General features: G+C 40.7%; 1 protein-coding gene across 10 annotated transcripts in view; it reads right to left on the bottom strand.

Annotated features, from left to right (window-relative positions):
- The window catches only part of GRIP1 (glutamate receptor interacting protein 1), a 594,076-nt gene that overhangs the window by 270,281 nt on the left and 296,266 nt on the right, over window positions 1-27,529 (bottom strand). The window contains exon 1 of one of the 10 annotated variants that reach the window (XM_019493252.2): window positions 346-562. The exons of 8 other annotated variants lie outside the window; for them this stretch is intronic. In XM_019493252.2, the coding sequence (XP_019348797.1) occupies window positions 346-400 (55 nt within the window). In that variant the 5' untranslated portion in view covers window positions 401-562. Of the gene's footprint in view, window positions 1-345; window positions 563-27,529 lie in introns of those variants that run through there. One more of the 10 variants, XM_059726071.1, reaches the window with a different exon arrangement.

Here is a 27,529-nt window from a genome sequence, read left to right on the forward strand (position 1 = left end):
TAATAGACAGTACAGAGTAACACATACAAGACTCTTCTGAGCAGTTACCAGGAATACAAAACAACGATATCCCATAATAACTTTGGCACTTGACTTAAAAACAAATCCTCCTTTAAGCAATGAAATCATCTGAAAACATAAACCTATCTTATGTTCGAATATGCACGCAGCATGGAGCACTAAAGGATCTCAACTAAAACAGACCCTACCTTTATATATTCACAGAGTTCTTTGTTGTCAGACAATAAATTGTAAGGGCAGTCATATTTAAAAGTAAAACCATTAGGCTGTGTTTATGGATGCTACGACAGAGCCACTGAATGAATAACAAGGAAAGCACATTACCTTTAGCAAGTCTCCTCAGAATTTGACAACGGCATTTAAAAGAGACAGCTATCATTCTTGCTTACTGCCTTCAGTGGTAAAGTATACTCAAGGCTCTGCTCTGGTGGATGCAGCAGAAGCATATGAATTCCTCACGCACATACCAGAAGAAAGGTAGTCCCAGTGGGGAGTGACAAAGCTTAATTCCTCTTGGCTGATGCAGAGATCAGCTTCATGTCATCCAGCAAAGCTGTGTCATTCACTACTACTACTACCACCACTATCACCACCTTCAGTATGAGCTCAATGGCTTAAAAGCAGTATTTCTTTAAAAGCCACAAAGCATCCAGTAGTATAAAATACAGACAATGATACTACACGGAGCCATTCTATGTTTCCCCACTGTGCACAGAGCAATGGTTTCTGTTCCAGGAAAAGGGCCGTGCTTTTCAGCAAACGTAGGGATATTTTCCTCCCTTGCATCTCTCATTTCCTTTACAATTCTCCCTGAATAAGCAAGCAAAAGACTGGAAAACCTAGTTCAGGGTTGGGAGGAGGGAATATTTTAAAGTGAAAACTATATTTTAATTGAAAAGGAATTAGGTTTAACCTTAGAGAAAAGTAGGGAAGAAACAAATCACATGTCTGCTTGATTTTATCATCAGAAAAGCATTTTGACAATTACAGACAAGTATATTAAGGCAGTGGAACCAGAGAACCAGAGGGAGAGAGAGAGAGAGAGAACGAACGAGAGGAAGCGCAAGTACGATACACTGTTATGTAGGCAGGACCATGAAGCATTTGATCACAAAAAAACAAATAAAATGATGCTGCACAGAAAATACATAGTGAGCCAGGTTCCTTCCTCTTCCAGAGCCATGGGGGAGAAAGAAGAAGGGGGAACTAGGAAGAAAGAGAACAGTTTTAGGGCATTTCAATATTTATCTTGTAACTAAATCTACCTAAACCTTACAACATTTTATATACTGTACAGTATTGCTCCATTTCATCAGGAATTTTACATACCTATCTCTAGTCACACCTCAAACTAACCTCCCTTTGACATTTCATTCACAAAATAACTAAGTTGAACATGATGCTTAAATGACAACTCCATCCCACCCTAGAAGACCAATCAAAAATGTCCTGATGGACAACACTCCATACTGGTTCTATGAACTTATAGCACAAATTTAAAAGTAAAACTGTGCCCATTTGACAAATGGTTCACTTGACAACAATTATCAAATAATTATCCCTCTATCACCTTCTCCTCCACTTTGGGAACACATTTAGCATTGCCTTCATATACTTCCTGACCCATTTATTTCCTTCTGTTTCAAAATTAGCAAGGGTATTTCCTGGCAGGTTAATAAAGGCTACACTGAATTTGATCAGCTAGTGCTAGGATGCATGTTTGCTACAATGAGAGTTAAGGGATGGAAGAAGAACCAAATTGGGGGGGGGGAGGTAAAAGGAAGAATGGGTAAATAAACATGTTCTAATTCATATGTTTCATTTGTATTTTATTAAATGTTAATAAAATTCAGCTAATAGACATGAAAAAGACCAACCAAACAGTTAGGTTTCATTTTCATTAGATCTAGATAGGTTTTGACCTCCTATCCTAAGTAGTGGGCAATCTGGTGAACATGGGTTTGGGGATTTGAACAGGCTTTCTCTGAAACTAAGTTCTGACATGGAGCTGTCGTGTATGGAAATTTGGGGGACAGGGAGTTGGGGTTTCCATGCTTTGTTATTCACAGAAGTCCAACAAGCAACTAGGAAACATTTTGATATTATTTGTTGTTTGGACCCTTGTCTTTCTGGAATGAAGAATTCAATCAGGGAGGTTTGGGACCTATCATGGGTGGCGATTATCAATATCATTTTTTAAGCAAGCAGTTTGCCAACATTTTTTATTGTGCCTTTGCTCAAGTAACAATCTCAATACCAATAATCTCACCTCTTGCCATTGTGTGTCCCATTTCCATTTTTTAAAGAAAAGGTTCTTGAAAAGATGGTGCCTAAACATACCTGGCAATGCCAGGAATCTTGACATTTCCTTGTCTCATGTCCTCACCCGTGTTACCATATAGAGAATGAATTAGTCTTGTTGGCCAATGAGCTCCATTTGAGAGTGGACCTCAGATCAAGCATCCATACTGATTTATTTAGATCTGTCAAAGGGCCTAGCAAGGACTAAGTTGTTTCAATGGCTTTAGTTATGTCTCTGACAAAAACAAGAGAATATATTAGATGATTGTTCAGCTGCCCAAATAACTGTACTGTCTCACTCCTCCTGTTCACTGTGCATACAGAAACACTGTGTAAATGTTGGGATATCTGCAGATTCTACAGGCAAATGTTTCCCAGATTTTCATTTCATTGGACCCAGTTCACCGGCTCTCTGCCTCTTCACTAGTTCACTATATCTCTGTCAGCACCAAACTGAGTTGACTGAGCTAGCAACACCTAGTTTAACATTAGAGATGGAAATAAGACATTTTTAGTGACCACCTTCTGGAATTCATGTCTACTCTTGTTTCATCATCAGCTACACTTGACAGTCTTTAGATCACATAAAGCACCTAGGTGTACCATGTTAAACACCACAAAGTGTCTGCAGCTCTCCTGTTGGAGGGAACATTTGCATCTGTGAACAGAACCCAGGCCATGCCTCTGCCTCTTTGTGCCCACCACACCCTGGAAGACAGAGCTGAAGGGATACATTGGGCACAAGGCAGAAGATGAAAAGCAGAGTTTGGACAGAGAAGCAAATCAAGCCCTTTGTGTTTTTAGTGTCTCACACATTAGTCTCCATTCTGAATGTGTAACACTGTAATAATAAGAAATATATATATATATATATATAGCCAAGTAAGGGCTGCACAAGCAAAGGCATACGTTGTCCTTGATCTGAAAAGCTAATTATACTTTTTACTTTGTCTTGTAGATTATAAATGCATATGTTAAATAGTCTCAGAAGCATTGCAATAGCCACCTCTATCCAAATAGATACCATTACTTTTGTTTATGCTTTTTTAGATAGCTCTTCAATCCTGTCATAGAGCTGGTATCCAAACCAATTTGAATTTCTCAAGTAAGATTTCATGAGGACTTTACTTTATGAAAGTGAAGATATATTGCAATTGCTGCATAGTCTATTCATCCGCTATTATTTTTTTATTATTGTTCAAGAAAGACACTCAGGATAGTTTGGCACAATTTGTACTTTATATACTTATGGGCCTTATTGTTTGAGTTTTCACCAGTTCCCATATTTTGTAAGACATCAAAGTCACTCTTCTTTGAAAGCAATTGCCAAAATTGCTTCTCTATTCTTTCTAAGGTCCTGATGCAGGAAGGAATTTAGCATGTCCTATTCATTTTAAAGAGCTTTCCTGAATACGAGTGTGTCTCTGAATTGGAGTTTTACCACTTGGTAAAAGGTACTCCACTTTTGCTGCTAAATTCACTGGTATTACTCCAGTAGTTGGACACTATTTTATTGAGATTAGGGATGGACCCGAAGGACTGCAACATCACAGTGACATGCCAATGAGGTCTGGTGGGAGTGGCCATACACCTTTGGCTGTGTGGCACATGCACAGTGAGCTCTCTTCGCTGTGCACATGCCAATGTCAAAGGGGTGTGGCTGCATCTCCCTTGCTGCAATCATGGATCTACCCATGCTCAGGATATATATTAGGGATGTACAAAGCTTTGGTTGCTGATTCGATTCAGCAGAGATTCAGCCCAATTTGCTGGCCGAATCTCCAAATCCAATCAGGAGACCCATTAATCTCTCCAAATCAAATCAGAAGCCTCCGATTCGATTTGGAGAGATTTGATAAGGACATAGACACTGCTTTATATGTTTTTTCCATGTACCTTAAGGTACCAGGCAGCTTGTGAACACTGAGATGGTGGAGAGGATAGAGTGTCCCACGGGAGTGTGGGGAGGTCCCCAGCATTTCTGGTCCACTTCTGGGTCCACCATGGAGTGTGCGGGGGACCCTGCCAATTCCGGGTCCACTGCCAAGCACACAGGCCCCCTGTCCCCCCCATGGGACACTCCATCCGCCCCATCATCTCAGCATTCATGAGCCAGGCCTGGTTCCTCGAGGTATGTAGAAAAAACATATAAAGTTATGTCTATGGCCGAGTCGCTGATCCTCCGAATCAAAATCGAATCTTCAGATTTGGATTTGGCCAAACTGAATAGGGACAGTGATCCAAATCAGTTAATCGAGTCACTGTTCCCCAAATGAGGCTGAATCCAAATCAAATATGGCCCACTTCACAACCCCCTAATATATATCATTCAAATCTAATAACTGAGCCAAAGTTCATTTTAAAAAAGGCTGGTTACATTCAATAAAATAGGAATAAAAAGATCAGAATCCTAGTGAATGATAAAACAGCTAAGAAAATGCATAGCAAAACTGCATGGACATCCACAGTGTGTGTGTGTGTGTGTGTGTGTGTGTGTGTGTGTGTGTGTGAAATTTCAAGTGTATGCACTCACTGTATTAACAAGGTGCTTGCCATCTCCTAGTTGACTATGGTGCTTTATTACTTCATGTTTAAAAGCATGCATCAGTAAAACACACACATTAGAAACGTCCCTAATTTATTCTGTTTCCTTATTAAATGGTTGTCTCTAGTATTTACTCTGCTGTATGTGTAAAAACCTGGATTTTGTTTGTTTTCTTTTTTGTTAACCTTTATTTCTTTGGGACCTGTGTATTCATAGTATCTATTGTGAACTCATATTGTTGCTTGTGTTCTTTTTCTTACAAGTTTTAAATGACTATAAATAGGCATATTTATATGTGTGTGTGAATACCAATGTGTTATTATATATATATAATATATAATATATTATTATAAAGTATATATTATATATGCACTGTATATGTTATATATATATATATATTACATATTATATTACATATACATACTTGGATAACTAAAATCCCATGGTAAATAATCAACTGTGTGTCAGAAAATGAAAGAAGCTTATTTTCACATGACAAAATAGGCAGCATTTATATGCAGAATTTCCTTTAAAAGGCCATCTTCTAGCTAACCTCTACCAAACCATCTTTGGGGAGAAACTTTTACAATGACAACATGAGTTAAATTTCTTTGAAGTAAACATGAAATATAGGAGTAATATCAAGTAATTGTTTTAAACAGAATAGAACATCTTAACTTTTATACAATATAAAATTTCCAATATGAGAACAGAGTATCTAAATGGCTGACAATAAGAATTTTCTGTCAACATATTTGTTTGTTTGAATAGAAAATGCAGTTTCAGAAAAATGGCCAAGAAATTTAATCAGAATTATATCAGAAAAATGCATTTGAAATATTTAGTTTCTGCTCGGTTCAAATGACTCTGTGTAAGAGGAAAACAGGACTAGAAGAGACCTCCTGGGTCAGCCAAGTCTAGTCCTTTGCTCTTGTTGACAGTTACATCATGTAATTCTTTTCATACGCTTATCAAGCTCCACCTTAAAAGCAATTAATTTCCTTGCCTTTACAGATTTTAAGTCAATGTCTATCTAACATGGCATATCAATGCTACAATTTGGGTGCCACACATTCTTTATCTCCTCTGTGCACAAGGTTTCCTGGCTGGAATACAACCCCCATGATGCACTGCAAACTTCCATTATTAGTGAAGCCATCAAAGGTGCATGATAGGACATGCAAACCAAGTCAGAATATCTACCCATACAAGAGAATAAGGATACGAGGCATTCAAATTACAATTACTGGGAAGCAGTAAGGCAGCTCGGGGGCACACATTAATATCAATCAAGTCAAGCCAAAACCAAGCACTTGGACTCAGCTCAACAAACTGAAAATATTTTGATTTGAGGGTGCTTAATTGTTTTGCTTCTACTGGAAATGCTGAAGGGAAACGTGTTAAAATATTTCTTTCACTTCCATATAAAAAGAAGTATTTTGCTTTCTCCTAGTTTAGTATTTGATTTTCAACCAACTAACAAAGATTTACAAATGTAAATTTACAAACAACTGGTAAATGTCTATTATAAGGCCCCACAGGTGCAGAGACAGATTTCATGGGGGCTCTGTGTGGTTACACTGGTCTGCCCATAGGCACCATATTACAGGATTGGGAACTCAGGCCACAGCTCATTACTCAATTGTTACAAATGCTAAAAAAACATGCTAAAGCAATGGTGTATGTCCAGAACAACACTGTATTACTTTGGAACAAAATTTACTTCCTAGACCTTGATCTTTCCCCTCACATTCAGACACTCAGAAGTTCCCAGTGATTAAAAGATACTTGGTTTCAGTGTCACACATCTTCATGCATTCAGATAGATTGTACATATTTTGCAAGTCACTGCGTATCTAATTTTGCTTATCATATTTTGCATTGTCACTTACTAAAATTACACTGTAGATACCTGCAATATCATAACATTTAACATCCCCACCTATCCACTTGTAAAATATACAAATAGTAAGACAAAGAAGAGTCTGCAACCTTGCTTGCTAAAATAGTTTAGTAATCTATCAAATATTACCCAAAGGATGAATGAATTATAATGGTGAAAGATTGTCACCAGAAGTTTAAAACTGAATTTTAAATGTAGGTTTATTATGCTTAGCTAAAGAACTCAAAAGCTCCATTAAAATTAGAGTCTAAATGTGCTAGACATGACATGAAGATGTAGTACAAAATAGCACTTGCTGTGAAGACTTTGACAAAAGCCAACATTTTAAAAAATTCCTGCAAAAATGAACAATTGAAAAATTATATTTGAAAATACTGAAAATTTGGAGTATTTTAATTGTACATAGGACACACTGCTTATATTTAACATGTTGCAGCATCCATAAACACAACCTAATGGTTTTACTTATAAAAATGAGTGTCCTTAAAATTTATTGTCAGACAACAAAGAAATCTGTGAATATATTAAGTTGGGTCTGTTTTAGTTAAAATCCTTCAGTTTTCCATGCTGTGTACATATTAGGGCATAAGACAGGTTTATGTTTTCAGATGGTTTCATTGCATAAAAAAGGATTTGTTTTCAAGTCAAGTGTTAAAGTTACTATGGGAGATCAAGAGTCTTTTTGCTATAGCATTTTAAGATCTGAATAACATATGCAGATCCTGTCTTACAGTTCAATTCATTAAAAACAAAAGATAACCTAGTCTTGTGAATACATTTTATAAAATTATGTGCAAAATTAGATTTTAGAAAATGTACACCTCTTTTACATAATATCAATCTTCTTGTGCGTGCCACAAACAGCAAATAACTACTTCATATACTATGCCGTTCTAAACCATGCTGTATAACAGATTCACAGAAATGTTAAATCTTTCCAATGAGCATGAATAATTGGTGAGGATTAAAATCCCTCCTTTCAGTAAAAGCACGATTTTTATTGCAAAAAAACAAAAAACAAAAAAACCCCCAAACCCTAAGAGATATTTGTTTAAATGGAGGGAACTGTTCTCAGTCAACCTTGGATGTAGGCTAGTAAAACTCAGATCTTCACTCCTAAACTCATTTCATTTACTGTAAAATACATGGTTCATCTGTTCTGATCAAGGTTTTCACAATTACAAAACTTTTGCTTAAAAATTAATTGGGGGCTTAAGGGAATTATAATCTACAGAAATACAACATTGGCTACAAAAACAACGAACTTAGCAGTTCCATTAAATTGTCTTTTTAAACCGGCAATTATAAGTGTAATCTCAACTATTGGATAACTTGGGAGAAAAATCTATGCAGATACAGTTCATAAACTATTTTAGATACAGCACCACACCTGATTTAAATCCACAATATTGCAGCATGTTCTTGGTTTCATTTCATGGGAGGAAATAAAGCAAAAAGGCATGCTTTCTTTCAGAAATATTACTGAGAATTCATCCTAGTATCTCTTCTGTCAGAATGATTCATAAAGGACCACTACTTTTTGAAATATAATGAAATAAATCACAACCAAGGCAATTTTTCACCAATACTAGAAGCAGAAGCACTAATAAAAGATGATACAAATTAAAACAAAATGAATTCTGCACTTTCAGTACATTTGCAGATTTCAAAGAGAGAAACAATAAATAACCCCAACCCCCCACCGTGTACTCAACTCAACATGCATATAATTACAGTCTCTAGGATTTAATGTAATCTCAAAAATAAGAGATGTCTCTGTCTTGCAAGTAGTTTCCACATGCTGCAGTACATGGCTAAATACTTCTGTAATTACAATCCCTATAGGGCTTTGTACTTTTTCAATTAGTTACAAGGATGACCTTCCTGCAGATACACCAGTATTTATCTCCTGGAACACAAGAGTTAGCTTTTCAAAAGCAAGACTAGTAAGAACATTTGTTAGCTCCTAAAGGCATTTGATTTGAAAATCTTTTGGGGCTAGTCAGGGGATTTTACCTGGTCTAATCAAATTGTTATAGTGTGGTTATATTTATCCTTTATATGAGGGAGTAAAAATGCTAAATGTAACACAACATAAAAACTAAAATGTAATTAAGCATTTCATATGCTCAATATTATCATTCAAGTGGGGTAAAAGCTTCTTATACTTAGAAGAAAACAGCTGCTTTGACTTTCCTTTAAAACCATAAGATTATGCTAATACTACTAAAACTACTAGAACGAAAGTGGAATGATTATACCTTTCCCTAGCCATTTTATTGTGTTTCTTCATTTATTTTTATGAATTAGTAAAACATCTAACAGCCATGAAATCTGAATACAGCATGAAAAAGTAATGTGTACTGTAAGAGATGTAACCATATTGTATTAAGTATGAGGATTATTTAGTATAATGGTCTATTATAGATGTTCAAGCATTAACTGTAAATATTTTATAGACATGCCTTTTTGTTCAAGATACCTTGAAGCAGACAAGAAGAGGTTATAAGAAGATAATGCAGCATAAAAGTGAAGTAATATGGCTTACTCAGCTTCAACCCACACATTTCTGATACGTTGAAAATGCAGAATTGGACTGGAAAAGCTGATTCATTGATAAAATGATATTTCTCTGCACATAAACCACAATATGGCATGAGTGCATTGACTCCTTTGTGAAAACAAAGCATTTTTGTTTTGAAATTATGACCAGGAAGTGGTTCGTTGTTATTTGACTAGTGGCCAACCAGTTAAGAACCCCTACTTTTTTCCTAGCATTATAAACTGCTGTCAAAACCTGGCAAATTGAAATAGAATCAGTATGTCTCTAAAATCTACAAGATGCACTGTGAAGTTCAGGGAGAAGGATCAAATACGTCACACAGGACAAACCTGGGTTGCAGTGGCTGACTGTGCTATGAACGTGTTGGGTTTCTTCTACAATAGTGGTTTTCAACCTGTGGTCCACAGACCCCTAGGCATAGGCAGAGGAAGTCTGCTTATGGTTTGAGGGGGGGTTAGCCCCCCACCCCCAAACTAATTTTGTGGTGGCTGACGACAGCAGCAGCACCACCATGGCACCACTCAACGTACATCTAGGCCAGAGTCCCACGTGTGCTCAGCTCCGTGTGGCTGAGGAAGAAGAGGCTAATTGCGCATGTGTCGCATTGTGCGGAGCACAATGGGAGTTGCAGTTTTCATGCTAAAGCATGCACTTAACCCTCTCGAATAATATTTTCTTCTTCTGTCTATGCCCATAGGACTCCAAAGACTATGTCTAAGGGGCCTGCAAAAGAAGACTGTGATCAATCAAAATATGTGAATTCCCACACTTACAATTCAAAGGTGCACCTCCATTTGAAATTGTTTTAGGGGTATGCAAATGAAAAAAAGGTTGAAAATCATGGTTCTACATCATGGGGAGTGGGACAAGTAGCTAATAAGCTCAATGCGTTGTTTACGTATACAGCACAGTCTCTTAGCTCCTTCCAGCATATGCCACGAAATAACAATAGTAGATATAGTCAGGAGAGGACAGCAGTCTTGTAATGCAGTGGAAACAGCAAGATGTATACTGAGCACAGCAAAATTTGTTGCAAAACCTGTTTGAATGATCTCTTCCTCTGAAGCCCATCCTCAGGGCTGGCAGTTTGCTTTCACATTCTTTAATCTCTATTTCAGTAAAAGTATGTTTCAATAAAGTGTAAGGGAGACAAAGGCTCCTGAATTTTTGTGTACTGTAAACATTTGTGTCTGTTTTGTTGGATGCCTTGGGCCTTTCTCTAGTCCTCATCACCATGCTGTAAAACCAGTCACACTCACTAAACTCTTTACAGTTATAATTAAATTGCATGTCTTTTATTAATCTATACGTTAAATTTTATAAATATAACTCATTAGTAATTGAAGCACCCTTTGATCATTAATTGATCTGGAACTTAAAACCTTTCACCTAAATTTTAAAAGATAATTGAGATCCACAAGGGCTTATCTCCATGGGTGACTTCTCCACAGACAGAATGACCTCTAAGGCATGCTGTGCAGGACTAAACCTCTTCCTTTTCCTTTGCTCAGTTAGAGGAAGTCATATGGTGCAATCCGGAACCAGTGATGCTCAACTTCTCTGGCCCCACAAGCTGGATGATTGGTGCATGGTACTTGGATCCAGAAGGGGGCATCAGGACACAAGGTCTGTCTGCAGGTGTGGTTCAACATGCCAACACAGTCCTATGTTCTGGATCTGGCCACAGAGCAAGCTCACACCAGAGTGATCTGGCATGTGGAGCCATGTCACGCAGACTGCAGGGCTTGCCATAAATCTGCAAATTTGGTGGTGGGGAGTAATGGCAGTATTAATTGTTCTTGGAACAATTAAAGCTGTTACCACTTCTCTTGTTGCCATATTTCCAGACCTGTGGGAAGCCCCAAGTGCTGGATGACACAGCTGTGCAGATACCTCTGGTTTAGTAAATTGTGCCCATTTGAACAAAACACAAGATCTAGGAACTAGGGCATTTATACACATACTTTTTTGTCCTGCAACGTGCCGGAGATCCGCCACTTTGGAGCAGACTCGATTAATTAAGTCTGCTCCGCATGTGAGCTGAGGCGAACTGCACTGTGCCGTGTGCAGTTGTATAAGCAGCAAAATGCAAGTCAGCATGCAGAAAATCACGGCAGTGCACTTTTGAACTAAAGCATCTCTGATGTATTTTTGTTCAAAAGCACACCACCGCCATTTTTTCAGTACTGATGTGCATTTTGCCGCATATACAACTGCAGTGCTTGCACGTGTAAAAATGCCCAAAGGACCCAGGCCACCACTATAGAGCAGAAAACAGCAGCTTGGCAAGCAATTACTCTAAAAGGACTTAGGGGGCATACTGGATAAATAACTCAACATGAGTTCCCAGTGTAACACTGTGCTAAGAAGGGAAAATGCAATTCTTGGATGTATAAATAGGGGAGCAGTGAGTAGTTCAGAAATGATTTTACCTTTGGGCACTGGGAGACTGATAATAGGATCCTGTGTCCAGTTGTGACATCTACATTTTAAGAAAAAGGCTGTGAAAAAATTGAAGAAAGTGCAGAGAAGAGTAGCAAAAGTGATTTGTAGACAACAAAAAATTACTTAATGAGACTTCAGCCATTTTGAAACTAGTTTATGTGCAGTGAATTTCTGTTCTATTACAGATTTAAACCAGTTTCTGATCACTTAAACCGGTTTATGTGTAATTTCTGTCCCTAGCCAAATAGATTTAAGAAAAACCTGGTTGAATGTAGAATGTCAGACTTAACTGATTTGGGTCAAAACGGTTTATGAAATTTCTGTCTCAGACCTCTTTCTGGTTCAAGTTAAATCACAGTCCCCCAGCATTTCCAGCCCTTGGGCTAGACTGTGCTATTTGTTCCAGCAGATAAGAGGTTTTTTTGGGGGGGCAGTAGGGGAAGGTCAGGGACTGCCCCTCCTCCAGGAAAACCCCAGCTGAGGTCTGGAGCCAGGGAAGGGGGGTTAAACTTCCCTTGCCCCAAGTACAGAGCTGTCCTGCCCTGGTAAAAACTTACTGCTGCCTGCAACTGTTGACTACAAATCCCAAAGGCACCTGGAAGCAGGAAGAGGAAGTGATGAGCAAACCTGCAGAGTCCTGCTGCTGTGATTCTGACCTGCAAATTCCAGAGACCTCAGGGGCAGGAAGAAGAAAAAGCAAACACACAGCCCATTCTGGCTACATGCCACAGAGCCATGCTCTAGCTCCCCCTGGATTCTGGCCTGAGCCACTGCGGGTATGTGCCTGCATTTCCTGAATCAAAAGTGAATGTCTGTCCAGTTGTTTCTCAGTTTAATCTCTGTAACCTTCAAAGACTGAATCAATCAGCCTCAGGCTTTTTGATTGTCTGTACTTAGCCTTCAAGGCTGAATGTTTTTGTTGAAGATATGCTTTAGCATAGGGGTGGCAACCTATAAGCTCCTGTGTGCCAGATCTGGCCTGAAAAGTAATTTTATCTGGCCCCTGAAGCCAGGACACTGCAACAATTTGGTGCCAGTTATAGAGAAGGGAGAAAAAGAAGCCAGGTCAAAAGCGGTGGCCTTCTTAAGATCAAGCTCTGTTAATCTCTGTTGGTGATTTAGTCTACCACTCCTAAGAGGTTTCCATCCCCTGCATTCAGTCAAACACAAGTTAACTGGGGGAATTTCTATTGCCTGTAATATATAGGAAGTTAGAACAAGTGGCCATTTTGGCTTTAAAAATCTATGATGCACTGATAATAATGTGACTACATCTTGCTGTCAGGTATCTGCTTTAAACTGTACTTAAACGTAGACAGGCAAACTTATAAAATGTTGGAACTATACCTAAAGAAAATATTTGCAGGATGCGAAAAGTAAAAAAAAACCCCCATCATTACATTATTGAACAACTTAAACCTATATAAATGAAATTTAGCTACATTTAGAATCGTGCAAAACCTGTTAACCAAAAATGTACTTTTAATAGCCCTCATTTTTAAAAATTATTTTAGCAATCACAAACCACAATATAAATATAAATATTACCTTGTTAAACTGCCCTTGTATTATTGTTTAATGTTTTCATGTCCTAAACTACTGTAAAGGCTTACTATATTAAATTACTGCTCCATTCATTCATTCCCAAAAGTGACAGAGTTTCAATAGTGGGAAACATCTCTCTCTCTGTAAGACCATTCCTCCTCCCTTCTGCAGTAACATAAGTGCAAAGATCCACAGTGCCATGCTATAAAAATGGGATGCACAAGTACAGGTGAGATTAGAAGTTACAATTAAGCCTTATTAAAGACTCTTAAAACATGAAGGATCACAAATTCACACTCAGCATCAAGTGCTAAGTGCACCTCTAGATGTCTTAAAGTTATGCCATTTGAAATGAAGATTTTCTTTGAGCTGTCCTAATAAGCTTGACTTTGCCTAACTTCTAATCATTGGCAATGCACAGGGGGTACATGCGGGTGCATGTGCACCCCTGAGATTGGCAGTGCAGCCCCTGAGAGAAGCCCTGTGGGCGATTACCACTTGCTCCCCTTCGTTGCTGACACTGCCGGTGGCATCTGCAGGTGGTTGCTGATCACTGCTGCCAACGGCGTCTGTGGTGAGGGGGATGTTCACTACCACTCCCTGATGCCGTTGACACCGCTACGGCCACCTGCGGGACCACTCCCTGCTCACCGCCAACATTCCCCTGTTGCCTGTGGGCAGTTGCCATGCCCCCACCCCAGCCTCTGGAACCACGCATCATTCATACGTCTAATTGTTCAGGGGAGACCAAATGACCAATTCACAGTGCTCCAGTATCCCAGGAAACACTGCTCCCAGGTGGACTAGCTGTCCCCATGGACTCTGATGTGCCCCCCTTCCCCCAGTGTCAGCCTGGACAACAGAGCAGCAGCTGGTGACTTGCGGGGAGGCGGGGAGCTGCTGAGATTTGGGGGGATACATCCACAGTACCACACACAGATGGTGGTGGGGGAAGGGGGTGTGCATTTGTGTTCCCAGTGTGTGCCTCTGGCTGCTGCTCAGTGGCAATGGTGGGGGGGGAGAAGGGGTGGTACCACACACGCTTCTCAGTTCTGCACAGGCCCATGAAGTCAGAAATAGCCCCTTTCCCACTGCTACCCCCATACCATGGCTATACTGCTCAGCAGCAGCAGAAGGCATCCAGGAGACATGATTCCCAGTCATTCCCATGAGGTGGTCACTCTTTCTTCCTCCAGAGTGACATCAGGGGCAGCCTGAGGAGCTCTAAAGGTAAGAATCCTCCCCCCTCCCCTCTGCTCCCATTCCTGGCTAATCCCACCCCAGGGCTCTCCTCTGTCCCCACCCCCCCAATCCCTAGGGGCTCTCCCTCCTGCCACCTTGTCCCTTGGGGCTCACCCCTGCCCCTGTGGCTGCCACTAGTGTCCCAGGGGAGCAGGCAGGTAATGGGGCCACCCCGCACAGCCCAGAGAGCAACAGCAGTGGGTGGGATCCGCTTCCCAGCTTGATCCACTGGGACACTGCTGGCAGCAACAGATAAGCAGAGAGCTTCTGGTGGGGAGAAGAAGGGAATACAGAACAGTGGCGATCTGGGGTGAGTAAGTGCAATCAGGGCTACTGAGGCGAGTAAGGATCAATTTGGGGTGGCAAATGCAATCAGGACTATTAAAGGGCGTGGCGAGTGTGATATGGGCCAGCAGTGGGAAGGGTTCAGGAAGCTGGTGGGCCCAATCCAGTGGGCAGGGGGGTGACAGAGGCCTGATTCAAGCCAGTGGCAATCTAGAGTCTGGGTGGACTGCGGCTGGTGGAGTCCCAGTATCAGGCACCACCCATTTTTGAGGCCTACACTGCCCCAGAAAGCAGGTGGGCTAGGCAGGCACAGAGCCAATGTAGCAGCTCCTAGCCACACCCCTGCTCTCCAGCCTGCCAATGGCAGGTACAAGCAGTGAAAGTTACAGAGGGTTTTAGCCCTTAACATGCCACTGCTCACAACACGTGCTAACTTTAAAACCAACTAACATTCCTTAAAGTTAGCATGTGCTAATTGTAGAGTGTAGCTACACCCTAATACACATGATGTTATCTAGGTAAAAAAAAAGATGACATCTCTAGTGTGTATGGCCAGAAAACCTTATCAGAAAAAGGGGGGGGGGAGGGGGTTAAATAAAAAAGAAGTCTCCAGATATTTTACTAGGATTAATACAACAAATGAGGGTTATACTTTAACTATTTGTAACCCATGTCTCAAGGAAGTGAAGGTTGATAATCCACAATCTTATTTTAATAGTCTTCTACCATGGGACATTTATGTCTTAATGGCCCCTCACTGCTATTTATTTCATTTTTAATACCTCCTTTTAAAGCTCCCTTAAAAATATAGAAGTCAAGCCAGATAAAGGTAACACATTAAATTTTGTACATATACTTGTCAAATTTTCACTGTCTCTATTTCTTGAAGTACAACTATAAATCTCCCAAGGTAAATATGACATTACATATGAATGTTCAATGACAAAATGAGAACAACTAAACAAAAATTTTGCTATGCATTTATCAATGGCCCAATAAAAAACTAAAACCTGTTTGTCAACTGAATAAATGATTCCCCCCAGAAAATACATATGTTCATAAAAAGCTAAAGCAAAGGCAAAATATTCGTCTGACTTCATAGATATTCATTTATTCATTCATATATAGAGTGTAAAATCACAATGATTAATACATTCAAAGAATTATGTATGGACATCATTCAGTTAGTAATAACAATTCAATGTTTTGTATTTTTTTCTAATGCTTGTTGAAATTTAGTAAATGAATTATCATATTCTGATTTCTCAAGCACCAATATTTCTAGTATTTTAAAATAATATTGCAAATATATCAATATTTTTTAAAATGTTGTATTGCCACCTATCATTTTCTCAAATTATTGTACAGGAAGAGTAACAAATTCATAGCTAAAACTGAGGCTAACATCCTATTAATAATGTCCAGTTTTCAGTTTCCCATCCAAAGATCGTGACCTCTTGGAATACTGAATGCCATATTTCATCCCACAGTAGACAGAAGTGTCTGGGAAATGGGATAAAATATTGAAAAGGATTTTTTAAAAACTGAGATTTCAAAATTAGCCATGTACCAAGAACAACTTTGCATGGAAACTCCAAGCTTGTTTTATTTTGAAGTCACTGCTAACTAGAAGTTGCCGTTTAGCATTTTCTCTAACATTCGATGTGGTTTCACAAATAGATTTATTTAAAACAGCTTGTGGTGTCCACTACTATAGCGAGCAAAATGGGATGAAGTAAGGACTGAATAAAGTAGAGAGAAAAAGGGCCAAATGAATGATGAAGGAGGGGCACTGAGTTAAGGAAAATCTTGCACAGCCTGCCTTTCTTGAATATAGGATCTTTTATCTGACTTGCACTACTCAGACTCTGGTGCTTGCCCTACAGGACTGAAGAGAAGACTGCACAGAGCTGTGCACCGCTTTGGTGATGTGGCTGTGTACAAACTAGAAAATACATAAAACCTTTCAAAATACACAAATGAGTAAGACCTATCAGATCACCAAGTCCATCTCCTGGTCAATACAGGATTCTACCAGCCACTAGTACTTTCCCCAGTTTAATTTTACACATTCAAAACTGCTCCTTTGAGAATTTACACAGCTTAATCAAACTCACCAAAAGGAAGATTTTATTAATACAAATTTTGCCTTAATCTTATGATGTTTCTCAGTTATAAACTTCAAAGTCTCCCTAAAGAAGGCACGTCCTTCTTTCAAATGTTACGTTCTCCTCTTAACTGGTGCTCAGGTACAAATAAGCTACTTGCATGTAGCTACTTATTTTTACGTCATAAACCAAGCTCTCCAAGCCCTGATCTTTCTAGCTGGTCTTCACTAACCTCCCTCCACTTTGTCACTCTCTTATGAGAACTGAATTCAGCGGTCTAGATGAAATCTAGCCTGGACTATCGCTTCCCATATCTATGACATGAGGCCCCCAGACGAAGCGTCTGTAAGTGTTTTGCAAGTTGGGCTGCCATTTTCCATAGCAAACTCATGTGTAATTTGCTTTCCAGTATCTCTCCAGGGCTAAAGTACAGATAGTCAAATAGCCCAAGGCTGTATTGATTTAGTTTCTGCATGTTAATCTAAGCTGCAAAGATTAAAACAATAAGCAAATGAACATTCACTTTTGATTTATGAAATGAAGACATATGCCTGCAGTGGTTCAAGCCAGAACCAGGGGCACTTGAGCACGGCTCTCTGGCATGTAGCCAGCATGGGCTGTGTGTTCACTTCCTCCTCTTCCTGCTGCCAAGGTCTCTGGAATTTGAAGTCCAGAATCACAGTGGCAGGACTCTGCACGGTTGCTCATCATTTCTTCTTCCTGCTTCCCGGTGCCTCTGGGATTTGTAGTTCACAGTCGCAGCCACCAGCACTAAGTAGGCAGGGCAGGACAGCTCCATACTCAGAGGAAGGTGATTTTAACTCCCCTTCCTGGCTCCAGACCCCAGCAGAGGTTTGCCGGGGGGCAGGGTTAACAGTGAGCCAGCCAGTGAGGCTGGTGAGCCAGGCATCACTGCTCCAGCTAAGGAGCAGAGGGGTGGGACAAGCCCTGCTCTCTGGAGCAGACAGCACAGCCCAACCCAGGGCTGCAAAATGGTGGGATGCTGGGGAAATGTGGTTTAACTTGAACCAGGAAGGGGTCTGGGACAGAAATTTCATATATCGGTTTTACCCAAATCAGTTAAGTTTGATATCACATTCAACTAGATTTATCTTAAACCAGTTTCAGCCATTTTGAAACAAGTTTATGTACACTCAACTTCTGTTCTGTTACAGGCTTAGACCAGTTTCTGATAACTGAAACTATATGATCCCTTAAAAGTTATGTGCAACTTCTGTCCCTAGCCCTAGTTGGTCCCTGTGAGCATTAACACTTTCTGGGTTTTCCCTTCATATCAGATCATCACATTTTAAATTATTTCCCCAAAGATATTTTAATTTTTCACCAAGTCAAGTCTTGTTTTCCTGGGTTACATTTACATTTCCAGTTCCTTTAAGGACCCTGCTACATGTTCAAATGAAAGCTGGAAAGAAACCAGCTTCTGAGTTGTTACACATTTTCAAGCACTAATTTTATAGTTGCTTGGCTCTTTTTATAGCTGGAGTGACATTTTGATTGCATGGTAATTGCTTAGCATGTATGGCTGGTCTAAATTTATTAAATGATTAACCAGTTAATTATGTAATATATGTAATGTATAGGAGGGACCTGACACATTTCAGTATGGCTTCACTATTACTATTATTCAGATCACCCAATTTAATATCACTGTACATTTTATGAACATTAGTTTTGCTCCTAATTCCACGTCCACCCTTCTGCTTGGTATCCGCTACAACTTTTAGAAGAACAATATACTGCCATATATTATTAAAATATTTTTTATCCTTAAGCTAGTTTTCAATGGTTTTCATATCCACATAAATTTAAGTATTTTTCCAAGTAAAATTGTAACACAGTACACGAAAGGCAGAAAGAAAATCCAATCTACTACTACTACTTCTTCCACTAACTTCATAAGCAAAAATAATTGACTGCATCAAGATTTGGTCATGACCAACCAAAATTAGGAGTAATCTTTCCTTTTTTAAAATATTTGTTTACTTATTTCATTTTCATAGGACTCACAGTCATGTTAAGAGATGCTAACTGCCAAGATCACTTTTCTTTCTTTCTTATCAGCAATTCTGTTACAATATCCCACAGTATGTACATAATTTATAATTCATATGATGACACATACCTTGGATATAAGATCATCGAGTTTTGCATATACAACCAAGGCTGATCTTGGCTGGGATGTATATTCTAATTTCCTTGATTTTGTTCGGGTGTCACAGTCTTTATAAATACAGTCTTGTGTGGGGACTCTTTCTCCCACTGCTTTAGGACTTTTTTTATTTACTTTATCCAATACACATTTTAAGGATTTTTTAACCTATGCAATGTGACATGCCAGCTATTATACTTCAGCAATGAAAATAAACTTGGTATCACAAAGAGGGGCTGTGAACAAATCCTTTCTATGAACTTGTTTTGAAAGAGCTACATAAACTTAATTGATCAAAAGGGAGTCACAAAGGGATGAAATATTTTGCAGAGGCATATGCTAATGGTACTGCACCAACCTCTAAGATCCAATGCTTACAGGAAAGGTCCATAAAACTGTTGAGATGATGGAAATGCTCCTAAGCTGCTGTTTGGAATGCAGAGCTGCACAACAGCAGCACACTCTCTTTATTTATTTATTTTAAAATAAGGCAAGGAGGAAGGGGACCATTTTAGCAGGAAATTAGAAAGCTGACTGATACAAAGTCACCACCTAGCAAGCTGAAAAATATGAATTCCCCTCCCCCATTTCCCATTACAGATCCCTCAGCTGTGTTTGAATATCAGTGGTGCTACTAATGGATAAAAATGAAAACAAATGCATGCAACAAATCACTCTGTGCACTTGTGCCAGCTCTCCCATTCTGATCCATAATACACACAACTTTGTGTTACTCCTGCATATTAAAATCAATGGTCTGCTTCTTCATTACCACCATTATTCCTCTGTCATTTCCTTGAGGTTTGTATGCAGTGCATCTGGATGCCATCACATTAAAATATGAATTCCTATCATTTTTGTTAGGGCACAGAAACAGTGGGGGGTGGGGGGGGGGGAGAGAAGGGGAAAGAAACCAAACCTGTGTCAGATGACAGAAGATTATAGCCATCTATCTTCATCATTTAAAAATCTGAAGTAACTGAGGATTTTATCATCAGCTCATTTCACACCTGATAAGAAACTCTAAATAAAGAGTGAATGCAGCATCTTCACTGATGTATGAAAATGAGATACAACTCAAGCAGAAGGCATTAAAGATTCACTCTGTTTGGCCGGCACTGGGGCCCAAGATGCTTATGTCAACAGCACCAACTACACCAGAGACCCAGGTTTAGGTCACTGTGGAAAAGCTGTCATGCCACAGAGCATTTATGTGATACAGAAATCCAGAGCTGGGTCAGCAGCAAGGAGCCCTACAATGAACAAGTACAACTGAGACAGCACATGTTTATGGAGCAACAGCACGCACTGGCTGGATTCCAGGTCAGAGAAGCCCATGCTGGCACTGCAGGCTATCATCAGGGATTCTGATATTGGCTTCAGAAGTATTGCTGAATGTGTACGCAGGAAAAGGATGGAAACTGAAGTTAGAACTTCTGGTGGTAATATTTTAAGGCTCAAGGAATATAATTTTAAAAATATCAGATCTTGACCCTTTTTCTGCTTTAAATGTAAGTGAATAAAAAATCCTGAAAGGAAGGAATTCACAAATACCTTAAGCAGGTGACAGTAAAGAAAGTCAGTGTGCTCACTTCCCACCACAGCTGTGCCAGTGAGCCTCACGCTGATCTTCCACCAGTTTTGAACTCTTGGGCTAGGGACAGACATTATACATAAATGGGTTTAAGTGATCAGAAACTGGTTTAAACCTGTAACAGAACAGATGTTCAGTGCACATAAACCAGTTTGAAAATGCCTGAAACTGGTTTGAGATAAACTTGGTTGAATGCAGTATCAGACTTAACTGATTTGGTCAAACTGGTTTATGCAATGTTTGTCCCAGACCCCTTCCTGGTTTAATTTAAACCAGAGTCCCTCAGCATCCCAGATGCTTTGCAGTCCTGGGTGGGGCCAGGCTGTCTGGTCCAGATTAAAGCTGGACCCACTCCTCTGCTCCCTAGCTGGAGCTCAGGCTGTGGTTTGCAGGCACAGCAGTGCTTGCCTGGCTTCCCCCTGCTACACCCCTCCTCTCCCTCCTCACCACTCCCTGCTCAAGCAGGGATTCCCCCCCTCCTCTCTCCCACATCCCAGACCATAGCCAGCATATGATATGCTAGCTAATACTGACAGGTGCGTGTGTCTGTGTCTCCAATTTCACTAAGACAAGCAGACAGAACAGTGTCTACTCAGGGCTTTTTGGAACTAATCAACAGGTCAGCTGGTAAGGTCCCTCCATTCCTTCCTTGGAAAAAGCTGTTTAAGAAGAGCTTGAACTAATGAGAGAGGCTTTTGTTTTCTTGATGAGGTCCTAATGCTGTGTTATCAATTCCCTGCTGGCTCCTTCCCTGGTCAGAGAGAAACCCCTCCCTAATCAGAGCATCCTGCCGGGGCCTGGCCACACCCTACCTCACCTCTGCACTGTGGAAAGGAAGGCAGGGCTGCTCTAACATCCCCCGGCTTCTAGCCTAAGCTGCTGCAGGCATGTGCCTGCATGTTCTCAGTCCAGAGGGAATTTCTATGCATATGCAAACCAGTTCAACCTAGCCAGGTTAGATTAACCTGCAAAGACCGAATCAATTCAGGGTCAGGCTTTTTGAATTTCTGTCCCTAACCCTAGGGTTCCCCTTACAAAGAAGGCCAACTTCCCCTTGTCTCTCCCAAAAACACACAGCACATGCAGGCACAGTCCATGTCCATTTCATGTACGGGAAAAAAAAAAATCTCAGCCCGAATTCAATAACTGGTATGGCCCTGAGTAGATGTGCATCAGTCCCACATCAGATTGGTACCAATATATGGAAAATTAGCGGTATTGGCAATTGGTATTTTTTGACTTGTGGTCAATAAATGCCCAATGCATGTGCACAGCTGCAGCGCAGCACACAAGCAGCCAGGAGCACAGCCCTGCAGCATTGAGAGCAGCCGGGTCCAGCTGATAAGTCTGTTGTGAGGGAAGGGGTATGGGCAGATCGAGGATCCCACAGTGAGGGAAGGAGTCGGGCTGGGGCTGGGGCTGTAGCTGGGGCAGGTGCTGCACAGCTGGGGCAGAGCGCAGGAAGGATCCACAAGTGGCTTGTCTGGGGGGTGGGCTGCTACTGTGGGCTGGGGGTGGTGCCAGGCTCTTCCCAGTGGGGTGTTGAGCTAGGCTGCATTTGGGATAGGTGGAGGCAGTGCTGGGAGGGGGCTATGGTGAATTTTGGGGTGGCTGCAGCCCCCTCTCATGGGACCCGCTCCCAGCGCCACCACTGCCTGACCCGAGTGCATCCCTGGCCCAGCCCCCCCCAGGGAGAGCCTTGCACTGCCCCGGCTCCAGCCTGCAGCAGCAGCCCACCCCTACCCCATGTGCAGATCTGGGGGCACATGCCCCCCATCCCCTCCTGGGGTGCATGCAGCAGCAGAAGCTGCACCCCCTGGATGAGCAACTCATACCTCTGTCCTGTGCTCCGCCCTGGCTGTGCAGTGCCTGCCCCTGCCCTAGCCCCACTCCCTCCCTCCCTCATCACTGGGGCCTTAATCCACACCCCCCCATGCCCCTTTCCTCTCCTCTCACCCCTTCCCCTGCAACAGACTTACCGGCCAGATGCTGTTCTCCAAGCTGCTCAGTTTCATATCAGTAATCAGATCGGTATCAGCCAATATGGCTCATTTTAAAACTGGCTATTGGTATTCGCCAAAAAAATCTCTATCGGTGTACCCCTAGCCCTGAGTAGAGGAGAAAGACTCTCTTAGCCTGGAACTTATGGGTTTCTAGTACTAGCAGGGGTGTCATTGTACCTCAGATCAAAAACCCCATCTTAGCTATAGCCAATGTTCCATTTACCAAAACTGCTTTCTAAAATTAGTCCATTTAAAAAAATCTAATATTGACAGCATCCCTTTAAAGCTTTGGAAGAAGGTGGGCTGAAATCTCTTTTCCCACAGTCCCTCACAAAAGTCTTGTCAGAATAAGAAATATCACTACATTACAACAAAATAAGCTAAATTTTGGTACATGTGGTATATATCAAGCACTGTCTAAATTTTCTACAATGCTGTATATTGTTTTCCAGCCCTGAGGTCCCACTCCAGTCCTGAAACCATACCCCTATGTACTGTATTGGGTGAATTCCTCCTCCATCTGGATCCAAGGCCTATAGAAACCTCATGTGCTGCTCTAGCTCTTTTACCTGTTGAAGGGGGTTGGAGGGGTTGGAGTTATAAACATACCCTTTGTATTTTTAACATGAAATTTTTAAGCTTGTGCAACCACACACATAGCTCCAAAAAAACATAATTATTCAATCATCTGTCCAGCTAAAAAACTGCATTATACATGAGGTTTTCTATGTGTAGTTTGGACTTAGCCCCAGTAGGGAGTGACTGATGGTTTCTAGTACCTAATGATTGCCTGGTGGCTTATGATAAATGATAAGTCAGATGTGCCAGCCAGTGAGTTGACAAATCCTATTTAACCCTTTCTTTGAAGGCTCAATGTTTGCTTATAGGCAACATGACCCACCTGTTATAAGGCGACTTAGAAAGAACAGTTTAAAGCCAAATAAGCACTCTTGGAACAAGAGCTTCAAAGCAGTAGTATATGACCTGTATATACTCCATCACTCATATATTAGTCGGCACTTGCATGCCTTTTTATTGAAAGCATATTTTAGTACAGTTATATAATGCCCAACTAATTTGAACTAAAACATATTTTTGTAGCATTAAAATGGAGTATGAAAATATAAAAGCAAACTCAAATTTAAAACAGCATCTTAGAGTGCATTTTCCTGTTCATGTCAGTCTATGCAATTACGATAATCACAATCATATGCAACAATCATATGCTAGGTTTTATAACTCCTGATGGGAGGATGTGTAACATCTCAATATACTGAGCTATCATTAATACACATCCCACATTCTTCTCTCTCTAAGGACAAGAGTATTCAACCTGCATAGGAGCTCAATCTTAGGCTGTGGAACAAACACTACTATTAGCACTGGATTTGAATGATGTTTTGTATCGTATTCATTCCTCTCCATTAAAGATTATGCTGAGACCATCAAGCTCATTTCATTTATACCTGACAAGCAGAAATGAATTTGAGATTGCCTAGAAAAGAAAAGAAAATTCCCTTCTCACTGCTGAGCTGTACTGACAGCATAATTAGTTATGAAGGGGAATCATACTCTCAAGCCTCCAACACCATGTACTCCCTCTCTTGATCACATGTATTTTCTCTTCTTTGCATCTTCATCAGTTCCCACCCCCTCTGTCTCCTCAAGTTGTGGTCATGGTATGTTTGTCTTAACTGCTTAAAGTCCTGTAAAATCTTGCCTTTGGGGCAACAATCTCTGATCCTTATTTTAATGATGATCCTATGAAAGAGCTCATGTCTATAGCCTGCACTATGCATTTTACAAGCACAAAGAAAATTGCATTTCAGAGATGGTACATATCCAATTACAAGGAAATGAGTTACAACAGAATGGCAATAAGAGGCTATGTAATAAAGACAACCTCGATTACAAGTACAATAACAAAAGAAAGAAAGATACAATATAATGCACATTAATAGCCCGTTCAAAGTCTAAACAAAGCAGTGTTGGATAAAGGAAGTTATTTTTATGTAAAAGCTAATGAATCATTTTTGTTAACAAGAAAAGGCCTTGTCTTTGATCAGTGGGATCTGGGAATTAGCATTAAGCAGAGAAAACATCTCACGTAAGCCTCACAAAAGGCCATTCTGTTTTAGAAATCTACTCAATCCATTTTTTGGGGTTTAGGTTTTGAATCAATACTGTCAAAAAGATGATGTCATTTCTTTTCATAGAAGTGGGTTTTTGGTTGTAGCCATGTTGGTCTAAGGACATAGACAGGCAAGGTTCTTTGAGTAGATGTGATATCTTTTGTTACACCAACTGAGTCGTTGAGAAAAAGTTCTCTGCAAGCTTTTGGGCACAGTCACCCTTCTTCAGGCATAGGGAGTCTCTGCTGTTCTAAGACTCCAAGAAATGAGAGAAGATAAAAGTGTGGCAGGATGTCAGTGAGAATGTAAATGGGTAGAAATTAGAAAGACAAAAGGTAAAGCAGAGAGAGGAGGGGGAAGAAAGCCAGGGAAAAAATGCTAAAGGGAGATATTACAGTGATAGAATACAAGGTAGAAAAGAGATTGTCAGTGAAAAAGGAAATAGTTGGAGATCAGGAAACAGGAATGAGAGAAGCTCAAAAGTGTGAGATATGTAGTAAAAATATAAATAGGTAAAAAAGAAAAAAACAAAAAAGGTAAAGCAGGACAGGGAGGGGAAAGAAAGCAAGGGGGACAAAGGCCAAAGGGAAACACTACAGTGATAATAATACAAGGTAAGAAAGAGGCTTTAAATGAAGAAGGAAATAACAGGAAATTAGGGAGACAAAGGAAAGAAAAGTAGGGGAGGGCAGGGAAGAAAAAGTAGGGACAAAGAAGAATGTAAGAGGTCAGGTCAGGCAAGTATCTGGTAAATCAGATGTCAGCCAGGTTGTAAAGCGTCATAAAACCAATATCTATATTTAGTCCATGATTTTTTGTAAGCAGTAGATTTATGAAGTGAAGTTCGTAGGCTCGTCTATGAAAGGTGTTTTGTAAATTCCCTTTTGAGGATTAGAACTGAGAGATCAGAGAGGGAGTGATTGACTTGTGAGAAGTGTGGGCCCACAGGTAGTTGGGTATTCTTGTCTTTAATAGATTTTCAGTGTGCATTCATTCTGGTGCGCAGTTGTTGTTTGGTTTCTCTTACATATTTTCTATCAGGGCATTTGGTGCACTGGATGAAATATATAACATTTCTGGAGGTGCAGCTGTAAGATCCAGGAATGGTGATGGTTCTGTTGTGGCATGTAGTTATTGCAGGGGTGGTAGAGATGTGTTGGCAGGTTTTGCATTTCTTGTCCTGGCATGGTCTGGATGGTGGTTTGGGTCATAAGGAGTTTGCTTCTGGTGATGAGGTTAGTGAGGTTCGGTGCTTGTTTAATGGGGGTGGTTCTGGAAAGAACTATTTAAGAGAGGGGTCTTCTTCTAGTACGGGTTGCAATTATTTGAGGATTTTCCATGTAGGTTCCAGGGAAGAGTGGTATGTCATAACTAATGGTGTGCGATTTGTGGGGATTTTCTTTTTGCACTGCAGCAAATATTCACATGGTGGCTCTTTCAAAAGTGTGATCTCTCTCTCTGGAGGAATGTCCTTGTTGGCTGAAAGCCCTTTTGAGATTTGCCAAATGGCATTCACAGGTATTCTCCTCACTGCAAATTCAATGGTATTGGAGAGCTTGGCTGTAAATTACAACTTTCTTGACATGTTTAGGGTGATTGCTGGTTCTGTGTAGATAGTTATGTTGGTCCGTGGGTTTCTTATATATGGTAGTTTGAATTTTACCATCTTGGATATTGATCACAGTGTCCCAAAAGGAAATGCTGGTGTTAGAGATGCCTTTTTATAGAAGTCACACTCTCATTTAATTCTCTGAGCTGTGTTTAAAACAACTTGTTGGTATAGGTGACAAAAATAATATATATGATCAAAAATCTCCAAAGTAGAGTTCAAATCACTCAGGGAACTCATGGACAGGATCCCCTTAGAAGCCAGACTGAGTGGAGAGAGGAGTCCAGGAGAGTTGGCTGTACTCCAAAGAAGCCTTACTGAGAGTGCAGGAACAAACCATCCCAACGAGCAAGAAGACTAGCAAGTATAGCAGAAAACCAGCTTGGCTTAGCAGAGAATTCTATAGTAAGCTACATGGGTGACTGGTACCACCTTAGTCGGGAGGGCACATGCCCCCAGTGACCGGCAAATCTCACTGACTGGGAAGTGGCTGTGACGCTTCATCCGGTGCTCCCACTCCCCAGCTGGCGCTCGCAGGGTGGGTACCGGCGCTCCCACCTCCCCCCTGCTCGTTGCCTAAGTAGGGAGCGTGGCCTGTCAGAAGGTGCACCAGTGCTCTCAGGGGGTGCAGCACTCCCTATGCATTGCCACTGGTAAGCTAAATCACAAAAAGGAAGCTTATAAGAAGTGGAAACTTGGACAAATAACTAGAGAATATAAGAACATTGCTCGGGCATGCAACAATGAAGTCAGGAAGGCCAAAACGCAATTAGAGTTGCAGCTAGCAAGGGATGTGAAGGGTAACCAGAAGGGTTTGTACAAGCATGTCTATAGCAAGAGAAGGATCAGGGAAAGTATGGGTCCCTGACTGAGTGGGGGAGGAAACCTTGTGATAGAGGATGCAGAAAAGACTACAGTTCTCAATGCCTTTTTCGCCTCAGTGTTCACAGGCAAAGGCAGCTCCCAGACTATTGCACCAGGCAGCACAGTTTGGGGAGGACATAAGCAGCCCTCAGTGGTGAAAGAAAAGGTTAGGGACTACTTAGAAAAGCTGGACATGTGC

The sequence above is a fragment of the Alligator mississippiensis genome, chromosome 4 (genome assembly GCF_030867095.1).
Source record: "Alligator mississippiensis isolate rAllMis1 chromosome 4, rAllMis1, whole genome shotgun sequence".
Taxonomy (NCBI): Eukaryota; Metazoa; Chordata; order Crocodylia; family Alligatoridae; genus Alligator; species Alligator mississippiensis.